This window comes from Piliocolobus tephrosceles, chromosome 1, assembly GCF_002776525.5.
Source record: "Piliocolobus tephrosceles isolate RC106 chromosome 1, ASM277652v3, whole genome shotgun sequence".
In the NCBI taxonomy this organism is placed as follows: domain Eukaryota; kingdom Metazoa; phylum Chordata; class Mammalia; order Primates; family Cercopithecidae; genus Piliocolobus; species Piliocolobus tephrosceles.
In genome coordinates this window covers 110486858-110510749 of record NC_045434.1, presented here as the reverse complement: position 1 = coordinate 110510749, position 23892 = coordinate 110486858, and the positions used below count along the sequence as shown (strand labels likewise).

Sequence of the window (23892 nt, the reverse complement as noted above, 5' to 3'; positions counted from 1 at the left end):
CAATTGGAGGATTAGAAAAATATGTTTTGTTCTTGTCTCTAATAACTAATCACTACATGTGTAAAGCCATCTAAATCTGCACTTAGTTTTTTTAGACAAAGTAAAATTCCAGGTGGAAACAAGAGAGAGGACCTCTGTTTTGATGATGTATCATTTGTTGATATTCCAAAAGTAAAAACACATTTGAGTAACTAGCTGTTATTAGGAAAAAGAAAAAGAGTTAGGATCAATATTGCTAAGCACAAAATGGGAACAATGGGTATGTAAAAGGTGATTGCTAGAAATTATACTCTCTTATGATACAAAAACATTGGGCATACACAAAGAATAAATATTGAAAACAGAATGTTCTTATTTAATATTTGACCAATTCTGGATCTAAAGAGGATCCTAACCTACTAGCTTGGGAATATGTGTGTGTATGTATATACATATATATGTGTGTGTGTATATATGTATATATATGTATATATACATATGTGTGTGTGTGTGCGTGCACATGCATATATCTGAGAGCAGGGTCATCTACATATTGACATTCATATCCCTGACATTGCTGTGAACAGGTCAGTGCACGCAATTGATGTCCAATACTTATTTCTGCATGAAATAATGTACATTTGCTGTGCCATAATTTACTCATATAACTAGCACAAAGCATAAAGGCACAGACTATTGTGAATAAGTTTTTCCTTCCTTGAGACTTTACTGTGTCTCCAACAGTATAAGATAGGGAACACTGGAAGAAACCTAGGGAATGTTGGCTTTCAAAAGGCTTGCAAAGTGTAATACACAGAAGTCTTCATTACAGTCATGTGGGAGAATACGTAAGAGTCTGCAGAGCTGGTCTCAAAGGCAGCTGATGCTTGAGGTACTGACAACTGCCCAGCTTTTGATGTTTCCTCTTTTGCAAAAAGAAAACAAGGAAAGAGAGGAAGGGAGGAAGGAAGAAAGGAAAGAAAGGGAAGGAAATCATTTGGAACTAATTAGTAATATGTGCAACAGGATTTCCTTTTTTGGTCTTTTATTGAATTCTCTATATAACATTAGCAAAGAAAACATTTTAAATCCAATGACAAATTTTAAAAATGAATCAGATGAAAACATCACATAATCAAAACTCACAGATATTTTCTGATATTTACTTAACAAAGGCCCAAATTTATTATGACAAGAACATCAGAGAGCATGGCATAAAGCTTATTTCAACTTAACAATAATATGTGATAAGTTAAAACAACTCAATGTCAAAGGATAAACATAGAAAAAATAGAATATGTTTGATTTTATATCTTATTCAGAATTCCATTATTATCACTGCTTAAGAATGATTATTTCATTTCATAAAAAATAATGCTTGCTTATTTATTTGATGAAGAGAATTAAATTCAATGTTAGAAAATTTTAAATTCCAATATAATAAGTTCTAGTTAAATATTCACAGTAACAATGCATTGCTAATCAGTAAAAGTACAGCATGTATCACAGACTGTTGACTTACAAGGGAAAGCAGTAACAGTGTCTCTCTGTTGTCTGAGAAAAGAATAAAAATGTAATATTGTGTCATGAATGGAAACGAATATTTTCCTTATTCAAACTAAGCAGTCATGACATTTTAACTGGGAAAATTCTTAAGTAAAATTTTAAATACGTGGAGAAATTTTACTAAATATTTGAATTATGATAAATGTTAGTAATATTGTTGTCTAACACTTGATAATCAATTCTTTTTTAATAGTTACAGGAAATGAGTTTTCTTAAAATAAAGGCAGTTTTTCTCCCCAGTCCCTCTTCTCTGTCCTCCACTAATCACAGAATAAATGTGATGAAAAACAATATGCTGAAAAATGGTTACTAGGTTGGATTTTTTTTTCCTCTGAATCAGAATGGATGCAGTTTCTTGGGTTGATTACTGCTTTATTCAGCTGTTCAGAAGTCAGTCATTATGATGAATTTTTAAAAAGGGAGATTAGAAATGTCAGTCAAGAAGATCAACTTTTAGTCTAGCATTCTGATATCAAGTGAATTCACTGTCTGTGGTCAGGGTGTGCAGACTTACATGTTTTAGATGGAAAATGTTTGAATATCACCCTGTGGAAGGGCTATAGTCTGGAAGTATCTGAAAAGGTCTGACAAGAACAGCAACAATGTCTTTGCACTAAAATCTGAAAATTCCCAATGTATCTTTTAAAAGTAAATTTTTGTCAAAGTTTTAAAGATAATGGCAGTGATGGGATAAAAATAACATGACAAAAGGTGAATAGTATAAAGAACATAGGAGGTTTAGAGTCATTTATTGGCCATATTATCTTGGACTAGTCATTTGATCTTTCTAAACCTTGGTTGTTTAATCTCTAAACTTCAGATTACATTAGTACTTCCTATAAATATTTTCAACATTAAATAAATGATGTAAATGATCTTTGCGAAGTATGATGTAAGCAAATCTTATAAGTAAACTAATGCTAGACTCTATAAAAAACTGAGGTGTTGTATTTGTTATTCTGACTTCTGCATAATCTGTGTAAGATTTCGAAAATGGATTCCTGTAACATGTAGCATGTCACATAGAAATACTACATACACTGTTTGCTTTCCCTTGTACATGTATATATATATTTATATTTGTGTGAGTATGTGTGTAAGAGCTTTTAAACTTAAATTATACCATTCTGTGGGATAGTTTCCAAAATGATCTATACAGTGCCCTTAAAAGTGAAAAAAGAGAATATTCTTATTTGGCTTATAGTCATACAATTTTATAGCATTTAAGAAAAACACTTTGACAGCTTAAAGTCAACAAAATACTTAACCCCCATCCCCACCCCCAAACACAGCATTAAGAGATCACACCATGGAAACAATTTACCAGAAGAGATACTACTATGATTTGTTTATGATGGCCAGTTCACAAATTATTGTAAGATACAGTATTAACACAATATGCTAGAATCACCATTTATCAAGTTTCATCAACTTAAAAAAAAGGACGAAATCACTTCTCACAAAGATCACAGTAATACATGTGACTCAATTACACCTAAAGTGAAAATTCAGATTCATAAAACCAAAATGATCACATTAAATGTTTTAACTAATTGCTCCACTAATCAAAATGTACATTTCCTATTATGACAGAGGCCTTTAAAAACTGCCCCCTTTGCTGAATGGAAGGGATATAAGACTAAACTTCTGGACAAATAATCTCAGTATGACAAAATATTTCTGTATTATTCAATTTCCCAAGCGTCCAAATTTTAGTATCCTTCTAATATCTTTACATCATAAAACCAGGAACCGGAATATACTCCTGTTTTTCAATAGGTATAGTCACTTCTTATCTGTGATGTGCAAAAGCTATCACCCTTCTTTACCTAACTATCCACTATTGCCAAACAGACATGTTTGGGTTATCCCTGAATTTTGTTTCTCACTCCTGAGCAAAATGAACTACAATATGGCTCGATTAGGCCTCCTCTGTATTCAAAAACATTCACAAAATTTTGTGAATATTATTTTAAATTATAGTCATTGCTTCTGGGACCAAAAGGGCATTAACTTTTTAATGTGACAAAAATGCACCGTACAATCTGCTACAGTTCATTGATAAGCATGATATAGTTGCTTCTGATTTGCTACATGTTTATTAAACTACAAAAATTTAAAGAGTAGATTAACTGGAACAGACATTCTATTTAGGTAACTCACTCAGCATTCAAAGAAGAAATGATAAATCATAATAATTTAAAGCCAAGGTCAAAATAAAAGATAAGACTTTTTTTTTTTTTTTTTTTTACTTTTTTAGGTCTTGCTGAGGTCAATTATTAATATTAGAAACAAGAACATTTGGACTTGCAATCTGTTCACTCAAGTAGAAATATGTGGCATCTTAGTGACCAGAGGGGAGCAACATGTACATGTACACATATAACAATCTGAAAACGTTATAGAATTCTGAGATGAAGAGACATACAGATTACTAAATTTAAAAAGTCTTCACTTTACAAATAAACTCGGGCTCAGAGAAGTTAAATGAACTTTCTTAGGGCACATGAGAGTTTTTGGCAGAGCCAGCACCACAGCACAGACACCTGCGTAAGCTCTACCAATCTGCTTCTTGTGTAAAAGGAGTCAAGAGATCATAAGGCAAACACTTCTATCACTCCAGCCTTTTCCCACTGTCCCCTGCTCCCAGGCTTAAAATGTTGAGCGTGCAATAAGGCTGTGGTACGGTTTTAGCATTTCATAGGCAATTTTCAAGTTACCTTAACATTTAATTAAACAAATGCTCTTCCCTCTTTTCTAGCTATTTCAATTAATCTGTTTTCACTCTGCAGACTGATTTTTCTACTTTTTTGATCCCATTATAGATCAATGAAAATTCTGAGGAGAAAGAATCCTATTTTCTTTCATAATAATCAATTTGAAGAATGATATATTTATGATACTTTGAAGGCTTAAATCTTACTTCATGTATTCTTTCCTGCATAAGAAAATCTGGGTACTTTTTTCTTTCTTTCTTTCTTTTTTGAGACAAAGTCTCACTCTGTTGCCCAAGCTAGAGTGCAATGGCGTGATCTTGGCTCATTGCAACCTCCACCTCCTGGGTTCAAGTGGTTCACCTGTCTCTGCCTCACGAGTAGCTGGGACTACAGGCATGTACCACCAGGCCCGGCTAATTTTTGTATTTTTAGTAGAGTTGAGGTTTCACTGTGTTGGCCAGGCTGGTCTCGAACTCCTGACCTTGTGATCCACCCACCTCGGCCTCCGAAAGTGCTAGGATTATAGGCGTGAGCCACCGCACCTAGCCCTAAGTTTTCTTCAAAGCATTTCTCAAATGTGTATAATGAGAATTTGGGGACTGGTAAGGGCTTTGGAGATCACTGAATCCAGCACATGCATCTTGCAATTCAAGCCTGCAAACTGAAGTCTAGTAATGTAACTGATTTACCTAAGGTCCCACAGGTAGAAAGTGGATAAAAATTCTGGTCTACTGTTATCTAAACCAGTACCATTTTTACTATCCTTTCTGTGAACCATATTCAGTATGACAGTTTACTCATATGACACCATCCTGTGCTTTTACAACAAAAATCCAGGTTTTGTCTTTATTTGAAACTGTAATCTGTAATAATAATTCAGATATTAAATATACTATAATGCATACAGTTGTCTCATTGGTGTTTTATAAAGGTCGTTTTTGTGTCTATTTTTGTAACACCTACTGATGCTTACTAAAACATCTGAATACCTAAGACCTCCTGTAACACAGTTGATCAGTTTGTTTCAATCATCCCAGTAGCTGAGGTGCATTGCTTTACCGCTACCCAGGCTGTGATAATTAATTATAAGGATTATGTTGGCTGCAATGGACTGACTGACTATTCTCCAGGCCCATGTCTCTACTAAATGGGCTAATGTAGAACAAAGACAAGGCAGTGGCCATATTTTCACTTCAATCACAAATCATCTTGACTAAAAGTTCACATAGCTCGAATCTGAGATAGCTGTCAGATTTTTATTTCATTTTTCCTGTAGTGATCTGGTCTCAAAGTTTTGACACAAAGAAATTACCAGCAGCTTGTGAGAAATTCATTGTAGACTTTGCCTCAAAGAAAGTTACCTAGATTGTATCTTTAATTTATCTATCTGTTTTGCTGCAGGAATAAGATTGTTTTAGTTACTGATTCTCCTACAAGGCAATTCATCACTTGTATTCCATTCTGTAGGGGATCAAAAAATTTATAATCTTGGCTTTGCTACTGAAATATTTTTATAGTAATTAAAATTCTACAAGTGCTCTTATTATAACATAGCATTGTTATACATTTAAATAACAGAGGATTGGTTATTTATGCATTTGTTCAGGTATATTTTGAAACTAAAATATGGAAATAAAAAAGGGTTCTATATAATAAATTTTCACAGTTTGACTTTCCATAAGGCTTATGAAATAATATACAAATAGCTACCATTCTGCTGAAATGTCACAGTAAATACATTAATGGCACAGAAGTGAAATGTCCCCAAATGGGAAACCATCTTCATGACCTCCTAAATCTCTTTTCCAACTAAAACTTTTTTTAATTGAAAAAGAGTTCCATTTCTAAAAGAATATAAAAATAGAAAATGAGTTAAGGAAACTTTTACATATATAATTTTTAAGGAAAAGCTATAAACATTAGATGAAATATTATGTATATCTTTAAGAATGTGCTTTGTCTCAACACATCAAACATCCCATGAAAACAAAATTAAATGAATATATAACATACGAACTGTTGAAAGTATAACTAAATGTTACAATTTTAATTAAGATAGAATACTAAAACATGTAATAAGTACTAATATGTTTTTGTCAAGTTCAGCTCAGCTAAAACCTATGAGACTAATTTGCAAATCTATCATTTTGAATTAAAAAATAAAAGAATGTTTAATCAAGCAAGGCACATTTCTTTTAGGCAAGTCTGTCTTTAATACCATTCATTTGGGCACAGTGTAGACTCATTTATATGTAAATGGGCTAATCTATGTATGAGAGCCTTTGGTACAAAACACACCTTCACAAATAAAGTTGCACATAACCCAGAATATGGAATATAACATGATTATATCTCATGATTAAACACAGTCCACTACTTAATTGAAAAAAAAAAAGTAATAGTTGGCTTGTTAGAAACAAATTTTAGGCTTTCTTTATCTGCAGCACTGATTATAGTTTTTGGATGATTCGATTTCATCAAAATGTCAAAAGGTTGCAATGATACCTTAATATTTTTAGCATTCTTCATCTCTTGATCAAATATATCTTTTACATGCATGCATTATGAAGCGAATCCTCCAACTTCAGAGTTGTTCCCTTTATATAAAGCATTTGTTAGAGACATATTATTTAATGTCAACTGAAATAAAAACATGTGCTGGCAGATGGATCACTGCCCATCAGTGATATAACTGCTACTGCATTCTTGATCCAGGCAATTTAAAATGGAGCATCCTACTGGTCAGTGCAGCTCTACAGTTCTTTATGTGGGGGGCTTTTCAGGGATCTGTCAGACAGAGTAAACACAATGATTTACTGGTATATTTAACTTTTTAAAAACTATAGACTTTATGTCAATAGAAAATGTTCCATTCATGAACCAACCCAAATGTCTATCATTGATAGACTGGATTAAGAAAATGTGGCACATATACACCATGGAATACTATGCAACTGTAAAAAAAGGATGAGTTCATGTCCTTTGGAGGGACATGGATAAAGCTGGAAACCATCATTCTCAGCAAACTATCCAAGGACAGAAAACCAAACACCGTGTGTTCTCACTCAAAGGTGGAAACTGAACAATGAGAACACTTGGACACAAGGCAGAAAACATCACACCCCGGGGCCTGTTGTGGAGTGGCGGGCTGGGGGAAGGATAGCGTTAGGAGAAATACCTAATGGAAATGATGAGTTGATGGGTGCAGCAAACCAACATGACACATGTATACCTATGTATCAAACCTGCATGTTGTGCACATGTAACCTAGAACTTAAAGCATAATACAAAAATAGAAAATGTTCCATTCATTATATATTTTTTAAATGTTGCTTTTTAAAAACTGTTACCCTGAAAAGCTCAAGCAATTTAATTGTCTAAATGTATTAAGTACATATTTCTTTTAATTTGTAAGTTAGAAAAAGTTTTGGAGTATGCTGAAATTATAGACATTTTTCTACTGATAATGATCTCAAAATTTAGTCCAAACTAGTGTAATAGTTTGCTTTTGGGCAGAAAATTTATCTTCAGCCTTAGAATCATCTGAAAGGTTCTGAGTGCCTATTGATTTTTAGAAAAACGTATGTGTTAATTTTCTCAGTGCATTTCCAAAGATTTTTTCTTTTTTCCTGGCTGTCCATCTTACTGTGGTAATCTATGATGTAAACTCCTGAAGTGAATAAAAATCCAACGCTAAGTGTCATGGAGAGAAAAAGACAGAGAGCAAGAGCGAGAGAGAGAGAGACAGCGAGAGAGAGAGACATCAAATGAGTGCTGAGAAAACCATGTTCTATGTGCTAATAGGATGTCATTCCCATTATTGATTTCTTCATTATAATTAACTTTAAGTCCGTTGATTCTTTAAAATATGAACTCTGCATAGTTAAAATATAACTCTGCATACTTTAAAATTTGTCAAATTAAGACAATAATAACCGCTTGACGAGGGTCTGTGGAAACCAAGAAACAAAGGTTAAATGTTTGGTGCTTCCCTTTCCTAACTGCCAAAATAATTATTGAGAAATTCTGAATGCAAAATATTTCTTAAAAAGAGGGTAAAGCAATATAACAGTCTTATTCACTACCTACATCCAGAATCTAGAATAGTGTTTGGCATATAGTAGACACTTTATATGCTGAATTAATGAATAAATCTCTATCACCCTGGGCAGTGTCTGACACATAGGAGGTACTCAGTAAATACATGTTGAATAAATAAATGGATATATAAAAATTAGATTTATGTATTCTAGAAATTTACTAACTATATAATACAAAGACAGAAAATTATAAAGACAAAAATAAAAGATGCTATAAACCTAGCTCTGGATTTGCATATGTGAATATCATCCATCATAATATGTAGAGAAGACTATTTCCTATATATACTCCTGGTTTAGCAGGTGCCCAAAACCAGTGGTAAATGCCCAAAGATAGTGATCTGGAATTTGAGTGTGCTTTTGATGGAAGAATCATTCACTTGCTAAATTAAATACTGTATGCCTACTGTGTGCTGGGCAATCAATTATCTATCTATTGAAAATTTTTTCTTATTGGCCTGGATTATATACTTCATCACCTGGATCTCGCACACAGATCACTGCCCATCAGTGATTTTAAAAGTCTTAACACTGATTTTAGGCAAAAAGAAAGAGTATGTTCACAGTACGCTTAATTTTCACTATCAGAGTTTTAAAGTTATCATGGTCTAATAGTTATTAATGACTACTAATTATAAGAAATCACAAGTAACATGAATGACCTAGCATCTATTTTTTTTATTTCCTAAGTACCTAGGCTCTGCTCAATGCTACTGCAGCTCTGTTTACCTTGAGAGGTCTGCATTAAGCTATTCTTGTCTTGCTGCTGTTACATTCTTTTTATGTAAAAGGCTGGGCCTTAAAAAAAACCTCATGTATTAAAACCTGCCTCTCAAGGCTCTTGAGATTATTAAATAAGAATGGTATAGCATGGCGCCCTAATAAAGTATAGGTGTGGAGGGGGTTGTAATGCAACAGAAACAAAAATAAAAGTGATACCAGGATAATAATCATGTCGGCCAGGCGCGGTGGCTCGCACCTGTCATCCCAGCACTTTGGGAGGCCCAGGCGGGCGGATCATGAGGTCAGGAGATTGAGACCATCCTGGCTAACAGGGTGAAACCCTGTCTCTACTAAAAATACGAAAAAAATTAGTCAGGCATGGTGGCAGGCGCCTGTAGTCCCAGCTACACGGGAGGCTGAGGCAGGAGAGTGGCGTGAACCTGGATGTAGGTAGTGAATAAGACTGTTATATTGCTTTACCCTCTTTTTAAGAAATATTTTGCATTCAGAATTTCTCAATAATTATTTTGGCAGTTAGGAAAGGGAAGCACCAAACATTTAACCTTTGTTTCTTGGTTTCCACAGACCCTCGTCAAGCGGTTATTATTGTCTTAATTTGACAAATTTTAAAGTATGGGAGGCAAAGCTTGCAGTGAGCCGAGATCGCGCCACTGCACTCCAGCATGGGTGACAGAGCGAGACTCTGTCTCAAAAAAAAAAAAAAAAAAAAAACCCCAAAATCATAATGTCTATATTATTGGTTAAGATGTGGGTTGAAAGGCTTAGAAGAATGGACTCAAAATCGATTCTATAAAAAGAGAGAAAGGAGGTACAATAGAAGATAGTGACCTATAATTGAAGACAATTTACCAAACAAATGTTTCAACATATAGAACAAGAATAGAGAATAAGAATAGTCAAATTTCAATAATCATCAAATTTATGAAGAAGTAATTAATATCTCCAAAAGGCCTAAATGAAAGAAGTACAGAAACCTAGTTTACTTAACTGTTAGTCTCATTAACTTATATTTGATGAGAAAAGAGTTGAAGCCATTCTATAGCATGTAGTTTTATGGGAACTTTGTTTTCATGTTGTCTATATACTTTGACATCTATTAAATTACTTAGAGTTAGCTGCACACCAATAAGTTTTACCAGTTCCACCAAGTAAATGGTAATGAATAAGCTCAAGGACTAGAAAGATTTCTTATTTGGTTATATACAATTCTCTGATTGAGGTCTTGAAAATTATGTACTCTTAGCAAGCAAAAACCTTTAATCTCACTCAGTAATTAAAGTCGGTAATATGTTAAGATGTGAGTTTTTTAAAAAATTTCGAAAGTCATGGGAAAATGAACTGTGAGGTATAACTGATACTACTTTGAGCAATATTTAGGTCCACTAATAAGAAGTATCTTCAATTTATATGGTCACACAGTAAAATGCTCTTTTGAAATCAGTTAAAAGGTCTGCAGGCAAAAGGTCTGCAGAATCTAGGTATAAAGCAATTCAAACAGTTCTTACTTGAAGAAAATATTTCTCTCTATACTTTTTGGTTACCCAGTAAATTTTGCTCTTTAGAAGTCTGACACATAGTCACTCTTGTTTAACATGCTTTTCATAATAATTTCTTATAGAAGAAATTTATTCATGACTATCTGATATTTTATTGTTTTGTAGTCAGACATGAGGTAAATACAAAATGTAATGGCACATAAGGCTGCCTCTTAAATGTCTAATACCTTGACTAAACAAAATTATAATAGAAAATCCAGTAAAATCCATAGTGAGTTAAATCATAAAAATAAACAGTATCACAATCCTTCATCCAAAACCAGAAAAAAAAACACAAATATAGATTTCAATCCTATATTTTGTGTCATTTCTTTAAAAATCCCTAACAACATTTTTCTCAGAAGAGAAAAATGATCTTTATCCTATGTGAGCTTACCTGTGTAAAGTGATGTAAGGAGAAAAGAGTTTCTAATTTCTGCTGATCTACATATGTAAACTCAGGCACATATGTGAGTTTCAAATTTGTTGACACATTTGGTAGGGAAATTGTGCCACTTGGGTATGCAGAGGCAACAGTCAGGTCATTCTCTGGTCTGGTGTGCCTGAGAAATCCAGGGAAAGGAGGAAATTCAAAAGGGGTGTGGGGAAAGTTCCTCTCTATTCTTATTAGGAGAATCCTCATTTCCTACTGCAGAGGAAAGTGCCTTGGTTACAATATTACAAAAAATCATGGTAATATCTGCAGTAGTCATATCAATGCTTTAATCAGTTTCAGTCATTCCATACTATATGTGTTGGTATTTCAATGCCGCTAGGAATCTCCCAATACTAAGAACCAAATGCTGCTGGATTGCCTTCACCTTCCATCTAATTATTTAGAAGTAGTTTAAGTTTTACCATTTTATAAATATCACTCTAAAAATCTGCTCTTACTTTTCATTAAGTGATTTAAATGTCCCTATCTCCTTTCATGTATGAACAATCACTTCAAAAAATAGCTAATTTTTATTTTAAAAAATAGCTAATTTTTAAATGTCATAATTTTAAAATGTAATTATCATTACGTTTTAAATTATCATTACATTTTAAAATTAGGTTATTTTGCAAAAGATACCCAGTCAGGCCGTATCTACAGTGATGTAATTCTGTAATGTGATTCACTAGTGAAATCTAATGTTTGATTCAATCAGCTTCCATAGTAATGAAGACTTCATGGATTTTTAGGACTCATCATTAACTGAAACTGAGACTGAACTTATAGGGAAGTTTCTTAGAATGTCTGCTAGATAGATAAGTCCTTTGGAGATATCACTTGTTTGTTCTGATTTTGCTGTGCCATCCTGGTGAATTAGTCAACATGTTTATGTTATCATTAATAAAAAGCACTCTATTAGCTATTATGTATGAAAAAACATGGTCTTTGTGACGCATTATAACTTCCAGGTATCCTTAGTGACTAGGTACCCTCAATGATATCTCATATAAGGTAACAGTTAAGTTACTTACATTAAGGGATTCCATCCCCATAATTGGGTGGTATAATACTTCTTGTGGAAAACTTGCTGGAGCATGTTTTAACAAACGCAAGCCTTCTACAGTGAATTGATTACAAGGAATTTTGTCCCTCAGAGCATGATGAGGAGTGTAAACCACATAGTGATTAAATGAAGCATAGATGCATGACATGAAAATTTTGTGTATAGGTTAAAACACCTCAAATTGGAAGGTAATTTCCTTCCTCTCATCTCTCCTTCCAATAGATACTTATTGGGCACCAACTATATTTCAGGTACTATGTCAGGTCTTGGGTGATACAGCACACTGAGCAGACAAAACTCCTTGTCCTCATGGAAGGGAATGGAAAACATACAATAAACAAAATAAAATACCTAATACATTAGAGGGAAAATTAAGCAGAGAAAGGATACAGAGAGTGTTTTGAGGCTGCAATTTTAAATAGTGTGGCTAGGGAAGGCTTCAATGTGAAAGTGACACCTGAAGGAGGTGACGGAGGCAGCCATGCAGCTCTCAGATGCTAAAACATTCTAGGCAGGGAGAACAAGAACAATAAATACAAAGCCCCCAAGGTGGAGCATGCCTGGTGTATTTGGAGAAGATCAAGGTGGCCAATGTGGCTGCAGCACAGCATCAAGTGGGACAGGAGTTGGAAATTAGGTCAAAAGGGTAAGGAGGGCAAAACGAGACAGGGCCTTGTAGGCCATTGTAAAAAAGCCTTTAGCTGGTACTCTGTGTGAAATGGGGTGCCAAACGGTGGTTTTGACACAAAGATGTAATACAATTTGATAAATGTTTTAAAAGAATCACCCTGGTTGTTATGTTGAGAATAGACTCAAATAAGAGGAAGGATGGAAACTGGAGGACCAATTGGGAGGCTGCTGTAAAAGTCCAGGTGAAGATGATGGTTAAGATCAAGTGGTAGCAGTAGAAGTGGTATGAAGTGGTAAGCCTCTTGAAATATTTTAAAAGTAGTGTCAACACAGTGGATTAAATAAGGGGTGTAAGAGGAAAAGAAGAATCAAGGATAATTCCAAGGATTTTATTTTGAGCAACTGGAAAATTGACGCTGCCAATAGTGGAGGTGGGGAAGAGGGCAGGAAGTACAGGCTTGATGGGAAGGAGGGAAGCTCAGTTTTGGACATACTAAGTTTGAGATGTCTATTAGATATCCAAGTGGAGATGTCATGTAGGCAGGTGGAAATTCAATCAGGAGCTCAGGGGAGAGATCTAGGTGGGAGATACAAATGTACATACATAGATAGTTTAAAGCTATTAGAATAAGACAGAATGAAGAATGAAAAGATGAGAAAGAACTAGTAAATAAGATTAAAGAGAGGCCAGAGAGGTAGAAAGAAAATCCACAGTGTGTTATCTTGGAAGTCAAACGAAGACAGTCTTCTTAGGAATGGGGAGGTAGCCGACCATGCCAAATGCTTCTAATAGGTCAAATTGAAATGAGAACTGAGAAATGACCACTGGGTATTGTTATATGAGGTTACCAGTGACCTTGCCAAATACACTTTTGGTGGAGTGATGGGGGGGGTGACAGCCTTTTGGAGCAGACTCAGGAGAGAGTGGGAAGGGATTCAGTGGTGAACAAAGATATAGTTCCCACTCTCATGGAAGAAACATAAATTAATCATATAACACAAATAAATATAAAACTACAGCTATGTCAAGATAACATACTATATTTAATGCATTCTAAGACATACATTTTTAGATTTGAGCATCTATCAAATTGGGATGCACCTTAAAATCACTGGTACTTTATCCTTACAATTGGAAATCTTTAAAATACAGTACACAAATAATAGTATTTCTTATAATCAAGGGCATCTTAAATTTAATGAACTACTACACTGTAATAGGGGAACTGAAAAAAACCAGTGTCATGAGAGATGCCTTGGAGGAGTATTGAAGTAAAAACAGAAGAGGTGAGGAGAGAAAGAGGAGGCTGGCAGCGAAACAATTGCAAAGATCCCCATTAGCTTAAGAGGGAAAGGGCCTGGAACCCAGTCTAGCAAAATTAGAGGAAAGGCCCTAGGGAGATTTATTTCTGTTATATATAGTTAACTCTACTGAGTATAACAAATAGTGTCTACTATCTCAACCCTCCAACCTTTGCAGCGTTGGGACTGTCATTTGTGATTTCTTTTTGATGGGGGAGTTGAATAAAATTGGGCAGTTAAATTTTTCAGTTCCATGTGCCTCCCAAATAAAAAACAGAAAATAAGTAGTTTTTTGTGAATTGACTTGCAGACAAAGTAGGAACTGTCCTGCATGATGTTGTTATTTTGTAAATGGATGACATTTTCCAACCAAGCACATGTCATCCAATTTTCTGTCAATCACACTGTTGTATAAAGCAGCAGAACTGAAGGGGAAAAATGATTGTTGTACACACTGAATTGCTTTGCATGGTCTCATTTAAGATAATTGGTGTAAGAATCTTGACTTTTTTATATTTGGAAACATCAAATAAAAATGGAAAAAATGAAAAAAAAAAAAAAAAAAAAAAAAAAAGAGGGAAAGGGAGCTTATCCTGTATCTGGAAGAAGACCAGGGTGACTGGAGCACAAAAGGAGGAGGGGAGAAACATAAGCAAAGAGGAGGTAAGGCTGGATATGAGATCATGTGGGACCATAAAAGCTATGCTAAGCCTTTGGCTCTCTATCTTAAAAACAAGAAGACCCTGAAGAATTTTAAGCAGGGGTGGGTTATGTAATCAGATTTTGGTCTCAAAAAGATCATTCTGGCTACCAGGTAGAGAAAGGGTCAAAGAGTGCCCACAAGAAATGTGAGGATGCCATGAAGAGACCTTCACGCTTATGTAGGATAGAGATGACAGTGTGGATTAGAGTGGTCCTGGCAGTGCCATAGTAAAGTGGACTGGTTTTAGAGATATCTGGGAGGCTAAATGACAAAATTTGGTGATAGGTTGAGTATATTTACTATTTCTATGAATATTATTTCATTAACAAATGCATTGAGAACACTAGGCAATAAACCTGCATTTTAAGTAAGGCTGAAAAAAAAGAAAAATGATTTGTAAATATTTATGCTGCACATATGGAATGAAAATGAATATTTTGGAAATTCACTAATTTTCAGAAAAAATGAGAACATTTAGATCAACAGACAGAAAGTAAATGTACTGCAGGATAGGAAGTAATCTATGAACAGGTAAGGGGGGTGTGTGTGTGTGTAATAAATTGTCCCCACTGCTTCTCTTCCAAATTAATTATGTTTAATTTAAAGAACATGTTTAAATGTATAAAAATAAGAAACTTAGGATTCAGAGGGACTTCCATAATGAACGGAAGTTTAAAATAAATGTAATGGAAGACAAATGAAATAACAGTGCTGTTTGATATAAAACATGTAGGCATGATGCTAACTTTCATTCTAAAAAGTTGGTGGGGGCCTCCATAGAGATTCCCAAGAGCCTTTGTGTTATGATATTAGGAGTGGGTGTGAAGTTGGAAGCTCACTGTAAGAGAAAAAGCTTCTCCCCAATCACTATCACCATACTGGAAAGTATGATCCCTGTATCTGCAAAGTCAGAGTCTTGCATGAACAAATTTATTCATAACATTCTTTAGACATGATGAAATATCATTTATTTTCTCCATTTAAGTGCTGTATTGCTAGCAACCAGAATTCTAGGCTTTATTTTTTAGGGCAGAGTTCCTATTCCACACTATTTAGGTTACAACAATAACAACATGGCTCCCAAGAAAATGATGGGAGGCTCTTTTCCAGATCTCTTCTTAATATGCATTTGATGGCTAATGGTGCAAATTTTAAAACAGAAGAAAAACACATCTGGTACAAAAGAACCCAGTAAAATCATGAAAACGTTTTCTTTTCAAAATGTATTTTTCTTCACAATTTTGAAAATTAGCTCACGATGTCATTAAAAACCAAGACAAACATCTGAAAGCTTTCTAACCAGTCTGAATCATTTAAATTATACTTGAAAACTAAATATGAGTACGTAAAGAATACTATTATCATATGCTATATAGCAATGGCCATTTTCTGGCAGAAAGTTAAGAGCTGAGTCACAATAGTAAAGGTCTGGGCTCTGATTGGCTTCTGCTCCCCTTTTCTTGCCTTCTTTGATTTATTTTCTCTCAAAGGCTATCAACCACTTCCTAAAGGTATGTAAAAAACAAGTGATTTCATTAATATATATAGAATTGCCCCCCAAACCCATACGGAATAGTACAAAAACCAATAATTGTATCTTCCTCAGTTTAAAAGGCCTAATACAAGACAGAAAGAAAAAGCTCCCACCCTAAAAATGCATCCCTAAATATCCTCTTCCACATTCTTATGCTCCTCACCTCTATCTCACAGTGTTTCCATAAGTCTTCAGATTATGGGGCACGTGTGCTTCTTTGCATTTCTTAGTGGGAAGGGTTATCACTTCTATTCACAGCTGAGAGGTGGGAAGGACTTGGAACTGCTGTAGAAAATGTTGAAATTTTAAATGTATAGAAGTCAATAAGTTATAGTTATGGTTCTCAAAGGAATAGACTACTAGGATATATTATATACATTGTATGTATATACTATAGCAAAACAAATACTTGAGTATGTTATATGCCAAAAAGGTAAATAACAAATTTTATGGCAACAAACTATAACTTTAAATGTCTTCATACTGTGCATTTAAAATTTCAATACTGAAAGTTTATTTCAAAGTTTAGAAAAAACTGACATAATGCTTTCTCCTATGTGTAGGTGTCTGTGGTTATGTCACCATAGTTGGTGCATCATGTCATTTTAAAACATCATAAAAGAAATAAAATAATAACAATGTTAACTTCCATGTTTCTATCTGGATTCATCAGCTGTAGGGCATATACATTTTTCCCCAGGGGGTTGATGGATGTGAACTGATCCAGTCACACCTCCTCACATGAATCTCTTGCTATACACAGACATCTGTATATTTCTTCAACACCTAAGACATGCAACTGAGCTTAACAGTGAAGCCTATAGTTTGGCAAAGCTAGCTGGCATGTGCAAACATAGGCTCATTAGAATTTTGCTCTAAGCCCAAATCACTATCCATTTTCATTTCATAAATGATTTAAGAACTTAGAGAAGGGTCTGCAGCTATTATGTAGGAAAAATTATATTTTAATTTTTTTAGAGCACAGATGACCTTACAGATCCATGGAGTGGTTAGGTAAGGCAATAATGTCACAAGTTTCAATGAACTGGTGATCTCATTCTGCTTTTAATACTTCTGTTCTGAATAATTTCTTCCCTCTTAATAAGGGAGAGTCAAAATATTTACACAACTTTCTGGTATGGTTCTTCAGTAACTTAAGCAAAGTATAAGGAGATAGAAAAATAATTTGCATAATGCTATCATCTATTGTTGATTAAAACACATGAAAACAGAACATCCTAAAACTGAAAAATACCCATTGTCGTAGCAGTTATCATTAAACACTACTATGACTGGTTATACTTTCTAAGATTAAATTTAGATAAACCAACCATAAGAAAATAATCTTTTGTTATTAGAAAAGTCAATCTCTTCATCTTATTTAAATAACTTATATTTGATCCTTATATTTGGTTAAAATATCTGATTATTTTAAACAGGTTAATTTTCAGTATACTGAAATGAAATAGGTTTCTGGAGATATGTTATCTACATGAACTCATTAATTAGTGACACACGCTGAAGCCAAGCCTAAAAGCATAAGAGATTTATTTTGCTTTTCAAGTTACCTAATAAAAGTAGCACGGGTTTCAGAGCCAGAATAACATGGTTTAAATCACTGGAGTCTCCTGCTAGCTGTGAAGTCTTAGGGAAATCACTTAACTTTAAGCATCTATTTTTTGCCCTCCTAAAATGAGGTTAATAGCACTTACCTTGCGGAGTTGACAACTGTCCAGGACATGGTTGACTCTTAATAAATGGTAATTATTATTATTCTTATTATAGAAAGGAAATAGGAAGACAGTGATTATTTATGTATTTCATATTCACAAAGCATTGTATTAATTATACAATGTTTGTGAGTAATGATCACAATATAATCTCTTAGCAAAATCTCTGATGCCATGTCATGGAATTGTTTTTTCTAAGTGTTCTACCTATATTAACATTTACTATTCACAATAAACCTATGAGGTACTGTTTATTTTCCCATTTAACAAACAAAGAAACTGAGGCACAGAGAGGTTAAGTAATTTGTTCAAGATCATATAGCAGAGTCAGGATTCAAATCCTGGCAATATGACTGCAGAGCTTAAGCTTTTAGCCACTTTATTAAAAGCCTGGAAATAACATTCATGTAAGATAACAGCCATTCACTCAACAAATGTGGCACACATTCTGTGCTAGGCACTAGTACCTAAAACCTTCAAGACACAGAGCCTGTAGCCTTTAGGGAACTTACGATGTGGTGCCTACAAGCAATCTTATTACCTCAAAGTTATGAGTCAAAAGCCAGGATATTTCTCTGGATTAAAGAACAAAGGTCCCCTTTAAATTACTGCCATTTAATAACCATAAGAATTATAGCACAACCATAATTTACTTATAGAACTAATCAAGGTTTCTACATCTCTTGAATAAATGTGAATAAAATTGTCATTGCACTTTGTTGACCTCTATGTTATTTTAAGAACAGACACAAAAATTATTTTAATGTAATTGTTACAATGTATCTAACATATTATCAAAATGTGTCATAAAAATAATTTCTGGTCATTAAAGGTACCAAAAGTTTGGTCAAGAGGTAGATCAATGTCAAAGGTTAACTCAAACAAAAAGCAACGAAAACTAGATAATGAAGTTCTAGTTAGATATTCACAGACAAAAACAAACAACAAATCTATGACCAGGTATATTTAGATTTCTTGCCTCTATTTCTTTGGTCTTTTCCTTCCTCAGCTCTCTCTTACAGTCTCAATCATTATTTTCCACTCTCTTCAATGCATGCATCATAAATATGCTCCTAACTGAAAATACTGTAGGGGCTTTAAAAATAGGGTTATTCTCATTTACTCTGGAAGGATATAATAGTTATATGCATCAAAACCAAAAAAAAAATTGTGGATAATGTATAATTTATATAATATATATAAAACAGAATGACTATGTTTAAATAAAATGTTACTCTTATTTTATGTTTAACCATTTTTTGTTTCAAAGAACCGTACCACTGCTTACTATTAAATAATTATGTAAATTAAAATTGGACCAATAATCTAACAGCAGTAGATTCTGCCATTTATCCTTTTATAAGGAGAAACAGGTTGCTTGGAGGCCAAGTGGGTTAGTAAAAGGAATGGAATAATTTTCAGTTCAGCTTGGGTGAAGGTTATTCTGAAGAGCAATGACTGTTTTTTCATCCTTTTGTAATAAACAATGGAAACTAAAGGACAGTTAACAACACAGAAATCAAGTGAGAAAGGTGAAAATTATTTTTAAAAAGACACCAAGCATGCAACTAATATAAGACTGTTGGTTTGGCAAATACCATCAGTCTCTATATGAATGACAGTTCCCTGGCTCTGGATAACAAAAGGGACCGCTCCCAGTAGATCACACAGTGCTCACCTGATTCTGTCTGTCTTCTGGCAACCCTTGGCATATGGCTGAAACTTGCAGGTGTTCTCCTGAGATCTGGTTACTTCCTGTCCCTCCTTTTAATTGATTGTCTGCAATTCACTCAGTTTAAAACGTGCATCCTTTATTTATGTGACGTTTATTTAGCTTGTCAAGTGCTGTGATGACGACAGAGCTGTTGGGGGATCTGTATTTTTTTTTTTTTTTTTTTAAAGAGAAAGCCTGAAGGTCCCTTGTAGTAGGGTTTCAGGCACACTGATTGAATCTCTCGTTTGCTTATGTACAGAACACTTTTACATTTGCTTTTAAATTTCATTTGTTGGCTTGAAGGTTCTTGGATAAAGAAAACTGTAGAGAAGCATCTTTTAAAATTATTGCCTAATAAATGGCATTTAATCCAGATCATGCCTTATTGTGGTTAATATCTAACATTCCAAACACCATATTTTCCTTCTTGATTCAGTCATTATGGAATGACATAATGATTTTCATAGTCAAAAAAATGCATTTGAGATTCATTTCACCTCCTTAGAGTCTCAGACTTAACTTTTTTTGTGCGGCTTATTCAAACAGTGGTTTTCCTTATGAAATCATGTAAGTAGGAACCATCTGGAAAGGTTACTGTGGAAACGGCAGGGGCTGGGAGGTGGGGCTAGAGAGCAAGAGATGCCATGACAACCTTTTTCGGGTTTCCCAGGAAACATGGGTTGCTATGGGAACTGCATCAGTCAGGTCCGAATTAGTAACTTCCGCTGGAAGGGGTGTCTGCCACTTTAATCTTCTTGTGATACTGCCGAAGCTTATCTCTCAGATGCATTAGGAAATTTTTTGTTTCTCTCAGCAGCACTGAAAACATCTGTTTCTAGACTTTGATAGATATTGGGGCTGGGACATATGCACAGAACTGCACAGGAATCTGTCAGTCTAATGCTTTAGAAATGCTTAGCAAGCCCGAAAGAATTACACTAATTAGTCAGATCAGGACATCTTGGGCACTTCCCTTTATTCAAAGTTGTAGAGACCCTTAAAATTCCGGGAAGGAGGATTCAAATAGGAATTTCAGTCAAAAACCAAATAACTCATGGTGGGTTTACAAGTCATTATCTAGTTAGACTCTTCATCCACATATCTACAGGGTAGGCAACCGAAATTCATATTCAGGAAATAACGTTGAAAGGTCCATCAAACTGAAGCATCATTTACTGTGAATTGATGTACTTAGGAAAGAAACAACTGCCTTTAAAATTCTGAGGTTAAACAGTTACTCTAACTGTTCTTTAGTTTCATTTCCTCCCAGGATGTACTGCTCTTTTTAAAATAGGGCGTGTACCAGAAATGCAGTTTAATGTAAGTTTGCTGTTTACAATGTTAAGAGAGAGAGGGTAAGGGGAAAAAGGAGAGCTGAGAGAATGCAGCCCACTTGCAAAACAGACATCTGTTTCAGTATGAAGCAGTAGGGAGAGGGAGAATGAAGTGTGCTTTCCACTTCTTCAGGTCCTTTCCTTGATGAATGGTCTGGAAATGTATAAAACAAGGGCATAGGCAGACCAAGGGGGCATGTTCCACACAATACTGAGCACAGCATGTCACTTGTATCATATATTAAACATCGGTGAATATCTTTTTGATGTTGACACAAGAGTTGGGATTATTGTTCGTGGTGCAGGTAGCAGTGGAATTGCCCGTTTTGAAAGGGGTCTGGGGGAAAGCGCTATGGTTCATACCCCCCTCTTCGATCACCATATACTCCGACTTACTCAGAGTCGAGTTACTCCTTGCTTTTCGTAGCTCCTCGGCTGAAGAGGAGAGGTGCTGGCAACTTCCCACGTGCATGTACTGAGCTTGCTCTTCCCCTTCTGTCTCCCGGTGGTAGAAGTAATTGAAGTTGGAAACAATCACGGGAACAGGCAATGCGATGGTCAAGACACCGGCGATGGCACAGAGAGATCCCACAATCTTGCCCCCTATGGTCACTGGGTGCATATCGCCGTAACCCACTGTTGTCATGGTTACCACTGCCCACCAGAAGGCATCCGGGATGCTGCTGAAACCTGAAGTGGGGTCGTCTGCCTCGGCAAAGTAGACCGCGCTGGAGAAAAGGATGACCCCAATAAAGAGGAAGAAGATGAGCAACCCCAACTCCCGCATGGACGCCTTCAGCGTTTGCCCGAGGATCTGCAGCCCCTTGGAGTGGCGCGAGAGCTTGAAGATGCGGAAGACCCTCACCAGGCGGATGACCCTCAGGATGGCCAGAGACATGGCCTGCTGTCCGTTGCCCTGTCGTTCGGCCAGCTCGGTACCCAGAGTGATAAAATAAGGGATGATGGCCACAATGTCGATCAGGTTCATGATGTTTCGCGAGAAGGTGGCTTTGCTAGGACAAGCGAAGAACCGCACCAGCAGCTCGAAGGAGAACCAGATGATGCACAGCGTCTCCACCACGAAGAAGGGATCGGAGAAGCTGGATGCTCCCGCGGGGGCCCCCGACGTGCTGTTGCCGGCTGCATCGAATGAGTCCTGCGACGGCGAGGCGGGGTAGTCCTTCTCGTCGCGGAATTCCGGCAGCGTCTCCAGGCAGAAGATGACAATGGAGATGAGGATGACCAGCACGGATACGATGGCGATGCCCCGGGCCGGCCCGGAGCTCTCGGGGTACTCGAAGAGCAGCCACACCTGGCGCTGGAAGTCGCGGCGGGGCAAGGGCCGCTCCTCCTCCCGCAGGAAGCCCTCGTCCTCGCGGAACTTCTCCATGGCCTCCTCGCCCAGCTGGTAGAAGCGGATTTCCTCGGAGAATATGTCGATGGGCACGTTGACCGGCCGGCGGATGCGACCCCCGGACTGATAGTAGTAGAGGATGGCGTCGAAGCTGGGCCGGTTGCGGTCGAAGAAGTACTCGTTGCGGAGCGGGTCGAAGTACCTCATGCGCCGCTTGGGGTCGCCCAGCAGCGTCTCGGGGAACTGGCAAAGGGTCTTCAGCTGCGTCTCGAAGCGCAGCCCGGAGATGTTGATGACCACGCGCTCCCCGCAGCAGTCCTGCTCGCCCGCGGCCGGCAGTGAGGGCGGTAGCGGCTCGTAGCGGTCGCAGCCGCCGCCGCCACAGCCTCCCTGAGGCGGGGCCCCTCCACCATCCGCCACCTCTGGCTCCAGCAGGTGGTCCCCGGGCACCACGGTCATGTCGGGCGGCAGCTCGGGGCCTGCGGCGGGCTCCGCGTAGCCGGGGTTTACCAGCGTGTGGGCGCCGCCGCTGCTCGCGGGGCGCTGGGGAGGGTGGGCGCGGTGGCGGGCTGAGGGCGGCGGCGGCGAGCGCAGAAGGCTGAGGTGCTCGTCCATGCGGCGGGGAAGAGGAGGCTGTGGTCGGGCCCGGTCGCTCCTCCTGGTGCTCCCCGCCCCTTCGCCGCCTCCGCCCCCGAACCGAGCCCGCCGCCTGTTGCAGCCGCAGCCGCAGCCGCGAGGCTCTGCCTGGGTCTGGCGCGGTCAGCCGGGCTCCGGCACAGAGACGCCTCCACCCTCCTCCTCGCGCTCTCCGCCCCCTCCCCTGCGGGACGCGCGCTCGCCTCCGCGTCCCCTTAGTTTTCCCGCCCACCGCGCGGGCGCGCGCCCCGCTCCCGGGGACAGCCGCCGGGCCTCCCTTTCTTGCAGCCCTCACGGCCCCTCCGTGTCAGCGAAGTGCCCTCATGTTGTACCTCGGCGCCCCGCGGCAATGCCCACCCAGCGGAGCCGGCCCACGGGGAGTCCGGCTGCCTGCCCGGGCCCCTAGGCTCCGCCCGCTTCTGGTCAGCGCCCCTCGCCCCCGGCCCGCGTGGCCGCGTCCCAGTCGCCAGGGTTTTCGGCCCGTGAGCCGGGAGAGCTCCACCGCGGCCCCGCGGGCGCCGGCCCCCTGGCCTTCACACCCCTTGGGCCAGCTCCGGGAGGGCAGGCGGGCCCAGTGTCCAGGGAGGGAGTGCAGGCCAGGCGGGCGCCCTGGGCCAGAGGCAAGCCTGGCGCCGGCATCCCAAGCTCCCTTGAGGGTCCAGGACCGCCAAACCCTGGGAAGGAGCGGGGGTTTAAACAATTTAGCTTCTGCTAGGATGCGAAGCCGAACGGAGTAATGGGTGCTGATGGGCTTCGCAAACGGAGTCCGAAGGAAGTGGATTATTAAAGGCGTTCGGGCCCTGCTGCTTTAGAGA

The 23892-nt window shown here is 37.8% G+C and overlaps 1 protein-coding gene across 2 annotated transcripts; it reads right to left on the bottom strand.

The window, feature by feature from the left end:
* Positions 1-1012: 1012 nt before the first annotated feature.
* KCNA3 (potassium voltage-gated channel subfamily A member 3) lies at positions 1013-23280 on the bottom strand. 2 transcript variants are annotated; one of them, XM_023232544.1, is made up of 3 exons: positions 19718-23280; positions 16473-16594; positions 1013-7049 (listed from the first exon to the last, which is right to left on the bottom strand). In XM_023232544.1, exon 1 carries the CDS (start codon positions 23054-23056, stop codon positions 21329-21331), a length of 1728 nt encoding a protein of 575 aa, XP_023088312.1. In that variant the 5' UTR covers positions 23057-23280; the 3' UTR covers positions 1013-7049; positions 16473-16594; positions 19718-21328. The 2 variants fall into 2 exon arrangements, with proteins under 2 accessions (XP_023088312.1, XP_023088313.1); XM_023232545.1 differs by having other exon boundaries at positions 16473-16591.
* Between the last annotated feature and the right edge of the window lie 612 nt (positions 23281-23892).

What these genes read in the sequence shown, in the direction of transcription:
- KCNA3 (XM_023232544.1), bottom strand. Translation starts at nt 23,056, where the DNA reads ATGGACGAGCACCTCAGCCTTCTGCGCTCGCCGCCGCCGCCCTCAGCC.